This window comes from Lycium ferocissimum, chromosome 11, assembly GCF_029784015.1.
Source record: "Lycium ferocissimum isolate CSIRO_LF1 chromosome 11, AGI_CSIRO_Lferr_CH_V1, whole genome shotgun sequence".
In the NCBI taxonomy this organism is placed as follows: Eukaryota; Viridiplantae; Streptophyta; class Magnoliopsida; order Solanales; family Solanaceae; genus Lycium; species Lycium ferocissimum.
This window is the reverse complement of record NC_081352.1, coordinates 33,351,160-33,357,293: the sequence shown is the minus strand read 5'-3', so window position 1 is coordinate 33,357,293 and position 6,134 is coordinate 33,351,160. Positions and strand designations below refer to the sequence as shown.

The 6,134-nt window shown below is 32.6% G+C and overlaps 1 protein-coding gene across 1 annotated transcript; it reads left to right on the top strand.

Moving 5' to 3' along the window:
- Positions 1–216: 216 nt before the first annotated feature.
- Positions 217–3,060, top strand: LOC132037073 (fasciclin-like arabinogalactan protein 1). Its single transcript, XM_059427511.1, has 3 exons — positions 217–777; positions 1,361–1,768; positions 2,262–3,060. Exons 1-3 carry the CDS (start codon positions 372–374, stop codon positions 2,666–2,668), a joined length of 1,221 nt encoding a protein of 406 aa, XP_059283494.1. The 5' UTR covers positions 217–371; the 3' UTR covers positions 2,669–3,060.
- Positions 3,061–6,134: the final 3,074 nt, after the last annotated feature.

Below are 6,134 nucleotides of genomic sequence, written 5' to 3'. Positions count from 1 at the left end.
AAGTATGATTATATTCTCAAAACTCAATACTCAAACTCAATACTTTTAATTAAGAATAAATGAGTATTTATCGTTCCGCAATAATATCGTGGGTCTACGTAAAAGGACGTTATATATGTGTAACATCAGTCTATGTGAGTGCACGTTAAATTAGTGTATATGTAAACATCATTATATGTCATGAAAGCACGTTATATAGTAGAAAAAACCACATATCATAAACATCGAGTTGGTACCCTTTCTGTAAATTTAAGGTACGTACGTATAACTTGGTCAATAAATTTGCAGTCACTTGAGATCTCACACTAACCCCAATAACAACTCCCTTTTTCACTCTTTCACTAAACTCCCACTTCACTCCAAACAATAATATGCAGCTTCCGTCGTCAGCCACCGTTGTCACGGTGGTTCTTTCTCTTTCTCTACTTCTTTGTGTCACTGAATCTCACAACATTACTCGCATTCTAGCTAAACACCCACAATTTTCCACTTTTAACCATTACTTAACAACTACACACCTTGCCAACGAAATTAATCGACGGCAAACAATAACTATATGTGCTGTTGATAATGCTGGAATGTCAGATCTACTCTCTAAGCATCTATCTATTGCGTCGATGAAAAATGTTCTTTCTTTTCACGTGCTTCTTGATTATTTCGGTGCTAAAAAGCTTCACCAGATCACTAATGGCACCGCACTTGCTGCCACTATGTTCCAAGCTACCGGCTCGGCTTCCGGTTCTTCTGGTTTCGTCAACATTACTAACCTAAAAGGAGGTAATGTTATAATCATCTTTATTGAGAAATAATACACTCTCTCTCCTAATTCATGTTGCATTTTAATTTTTCAAAATTAAAATTTCTTAATTTGATGTGTTTTTTAAAATAGAATCTTTATTTTTGAAATAAAATTTAAACTACTACTACTCTCTCAGTCCGATGTGATACACATTCCTTTTCGATTTTTCTAAAATAAATGATACATTTCTATAATCATAAATAATTTAACTTAAAACTTTTCATTATTACTTACCGCCACACAAATATATAGTATAACTTATTTTAGAACACAAGTTTTAAAATTCTTATTTTTTTCTTAAATTATGTACATAGTTAAATTATATCACATAAATCGAGACAAAAGAATTATAAGTCACCATACTTAATAGGAGTAATTTAAAATATCTAAAAGTCATATAAAAAAATTACTGTAAAAAAACAACTCGTTTGACGCTTAAAAAGCGAAAAGTGTCGCATAAATTGAGACGAAGATAGTAAGAGTTGGTACGGCCGTGAGTTTTCTTTTTATGTGTTGCTTTTTTTGTTGTTATTGATTTCATACATTGTTTTATCATAACAGGTAAAGTCGCGTTCAGCCCAGCTGATTACGATGGTGTTCCTCCCGCCAAATTCGTCAAATCCATTGACGAGATTCCTTACAACATATCCGTTATTCAGATAAGTACGATTTTGCCCTCAAACGAAGCTGAAGCTCCGACTCCAGGACCAAGCGAGATGAATCTTACTTCTCTAATGTCAGTTCATGGCTGCAAAGTTTTTGCTGAAACTCTTTTGGCTAATCCAGCTGAAAAGACATTTGAGGACAATGTTGATGGTGGATTAACAATATTTTGTCCTGGTGATGATGCAATGAAGAGTTTTTTACCTAAGTTTAAGAATTTAACCAAGGAAGGGAAACAGTCGTTGCTTGAGTATCATGGAGTTCCTATTTATCAATCGATTTCGAGCTTGAAATCTAATAACGGAGGTACTTGAAGGAAAATATCTTATTTATAAATTTCATGAATCTGAATGCTCTCTAATTTCCGCAATTCTCCCCACTAGCACCCGTACTCCCAACATTTCAATTTATATGACATCTTTCAGATTTTATGATTCAGCCAATTATTTTTTTGACCGAATTTTTTTTATATGCATCTGAAATATTTTAAGCTGTTAATTAGTGAGATTTATAGCATTTTTTTAACGTAATTTTCAAATATATAATTTTTATTTCAAAACACGTAAAGCTTCTATGTCTGAATTCTAGATCAAAATTTTAAAATTTAAATCTCGAAACTCCAACCGTGTCACATAAATTGGGACAAATAAAGTATAATATTACGAAATTTATTTTAACTCAAAATAGAAAATCAATTCTTATATAAATTTGACTATAAATCCTAACTAAAAATGAATTAAAATATCAAATACTAATCAATTTTAATCTCTTACGGCTTTGAATTATTTTTTCCTAACAGGTATGAACACGTTAGCTACCGATGGAGCTAAGAAGTACGCTTTCGTAGTTCAAAATGACGGTGAAGATGTTACTCTAAAAACAAAGGTTGTTACGGCGAAAATCACAGGGACTTTGGTTGATGAACAACCACTAGCAATTTTCTCGCTTGATAAGGTATTATTACCTAAGGAATTGTTCAAACCTGCTCCTACTCCGGCACCAGCGCCGGCACCGGAACACTCTAAGAATAAACACAAGTCGCCGCCGGCACCTGAATCTCCGGCGGAATCTCCAGCAGATTCACCGGCGGATGGTCCTAGTGATGATTCAACGGCAGATGAGGATAACGGCGCTGTTAAGTATAACGGTGGGGCATCGATTGCTGTTGTTTTAAGTATATGGTTTGCCTTCAAATTGTTGATGTAAGTTTTAATTTATTTTCCTTAGGAATAAAAGGAAAAAAAGAAAAAAAGTTTGTTTTCTTAGGTTTTTAATTTTATTTTTTCTTTGTTAATTCTAAGGGCTTTTAACTTGAAACAAGTTGAGCCAAAATCAAAGTTTGCAACTGTGTTAGAATAGCATAGGTTCTACACTTTCTATCAGGCTTTATGGTTGTTTCTTCTTAAGTTTTTTTAGAGTGATTTTCTTCTTTGTTAGTGTGTCTTTGATTATCCTTTCTTAAGTTGATTTTTAGACTTGGGTGTTGATTCTGTAATATGAATCATCTTTTGCGTGTGAACCATTAATTATGGTAAACTTTTCATATATTTCCATGACCATCATATTATATATTGTCATAAAATTTTACTTTTTCCTTTCCCGTTGTCATTTATCAGACTCTGGTTATTAAATGATTGGACAATTGGCAGAATTTATTTACGATACTTAATTGACATTCATAAAAAGCATCTAATGAATTATGAGTTCAATTCAAGATTCGTTTGATTGATGGTTTGAAATAATTAATCTCTGCATACAATAGTTCTTCACTAGATAGTGTAGTTAATAGTGTTTGATTCGCCTTAGAAAAGAAATAATCACCGCATAATTAATGTAGTGTTTGGTTGGTAGTATTAAATAATATTTTCATTAAATTATGTAAGAACTTACATCTTATGTTATGCACATAGAATGCAGAACAAGGATAAGAATACATATATTAACAAGTAAGTACTTCCTCCAGATTAAAAAAAGAGTTCACTTAGCTTTTTTTTTTTATCAAAAAAAGAGTTCACTTAGCAAATCAAGAAAGAATTAACCTTATTTTTTCATATTTGCCCCTATTAAGTGTTATATGATCAAATCCCAATGCCTATTTAATTAGAGGTAGTTTAGTCAAATTATCTATTTTTATCTAAGAGTTAGTATTTTTTTAAGGGGTGTGCAAATGGCTAAGTGGGCTCTTTTTGTGATCCGGAGGGAGTACCAATTAACCTATTTGAAGACAATATATCATTTTCAAATTAAGTAATTCATGTATGATAATTTGCACATAATTAATCATTGCATACAATTCCTTTATCATTAATAAAAATAAATAAAGCACGCATTAATAATCGTTACATTACAACTCGATCTAACGAGATATTCAGTTACTCGGTGACAATTTTTGGACCGTTGTAACAAATTGTTTATTTATACTTTCTACCTTGCTTTTTACGCTTAAGAAATTTCGCGTAAGCAAATTAATTGCTACATTAACAAATCGATGAATTCTAAATTCATCTTTGGCATTGGGGTTGCGGAAAATGAAAGAGATGAACTTTATTAGTGCTAGTTTTTGTACTTTTAAATTTGGCACACTGATCTCCATGTTAAACTCAAAATTTGAGATTCTAGAAAAGGTCATTGAAATTAGAGCGCTGAGTCACTTGTCTAGAGAATTCTGACTCTTCAATGTTTGACCACGGGATTAGCAGTTAGTTAGGCACCGTTGCAAATCCTGTGAGGGACCTTTTCCTTTTCTCTTGTTCGGGCTCAGTATTCACATTGAGACTAGATTAAATTGAAGTTCTCACCGAAAAGTCCCATATACCACAAACGACTTTACACCACGGGCTGAAATTTAAAATCTTTAGTTAAAAATTAAAAATGAAAGAATATTTACACCCTTCAGTAACCTTGACTTGCGAGGAACTATGACTTTTGACAAAGTTGCTAAGGCCCACTAACTGGAAAATGTTGAGCCTTGCTAAGGCTCATTTTTAGTTAGCAGTTCATGTGACTGATGCAAGTTGCAAAAGTAGATCCTACTGTGGACCAGGCTGCAGCCACATTTAGAATAGCCTCCCACTCCCACTACAGTATTATCATACCTATCAGTTCAAAGTTGGATATGCATTTACTCTTCAAACTGTCCTCTTTAATGTACATACGAATGATTGACTTTCGGATCTCCCAATGTTGATTCCCAAAAATTTCATGAATCATTACAGATTCACGAGCTTGTCTTTACCAAAGCTTTTGTTCACCAACGAGGCCCAAACCAATAGTTTGGCTCCTAAAGACTCGGATCAGATCAATCATAAGAGTAAAAGTACAGCAATCTGAAATAGTAGTCGGGGATATGCTTAAGTCACTTTTGGTTTATGTAGCATTAAGCACACTAGATAATTTTTTATTATCTATGTAAGCATAGCTAATGGGAGGTAATATACCCCATGAAACTAGTCAAGAGGCTCATAAGCCGGGCCAGACACCATAATGGTAAGAAAATGGTGAAAACTAACAACTGTAACTTTTTGAAAAGGACGGTAACTTTGAAAGAACTACCCAAACATAATATTTTTTAAGAAAACATTGCTAAAAAACACTCTTAACAAACATGTGCTAGAAACGCCCAACGGCCACTCTCCATCTTACATCAGATTATCATTGGCTGTAGTAGCTACAGTCAGACCTCTCTATAGTTGTGTTCATCCTTTATAACAATATTTCACTATAACAACCATGTAGCCCTAGAACCAGAGGCGGACCCAGGATTTTAAGTCGACGGAGGCATCATTATCTGAACATAAACGCCAACAAAAATTTTAATGACGATTGAGGGATAATATCGTGTCGAACCGATCACTAATAACGTAATATAGTATATATATTAAGGCATAATACAATATATAGATCAACTTGTGTAATAAATAAAATTTAACACATTGTATAAAATGAAAGAGATAGCCCGGTATATATAACATATACATATATATGTATATATAGTATATATATTAAGTTATACCTATATATGTATATATAGTATATAGACAGTGCGTATATCGATATCTATATATATTAAGCATATATTTAGTATATATATTAAGCTCATTTATACGCTATATTATATATCAAAAAAATATATTAAAAGTGACATTCGGTTCGAAAAATCCGGTGACATGTAAGAGAAGCAGCAGTATGCTATAATACAAAAAAATAAAAATAAAACAACATCCCCAAAAAAACACTTTCGTTTGTTAGATCACAATTAAATATATACTAATTTCTCAAGGTATATACACATATACATAATTTTTTTACCAGTGCACTACCATCCGGGTCCTAAGCCCAGCCTAGACCAGGCTGCAGCCACATTTAATATTTCATATTATGTTATAATATATGCTCTTTATAACAACCAAAAAATATCCGGACAAACAACGCTTTTATAGAGATGTTTGACTGTATATTATCCTTTTATACATTAGACCTCATCAGAATTCTCTCTTTTTGTTTTTCGTATTAAGTGCAGTCAATAAAATTATAATACCTCAAACATGTATTCCGTAAGTTCCAAATGGGGCAAGAATTTTACATGATAAAGTAAATGAATAAAGAATAAGAGACGAAAGCAAGCAAATTGGAAGAAGATATGCTTTCTGCGTTTCATCGGATTTACATAACA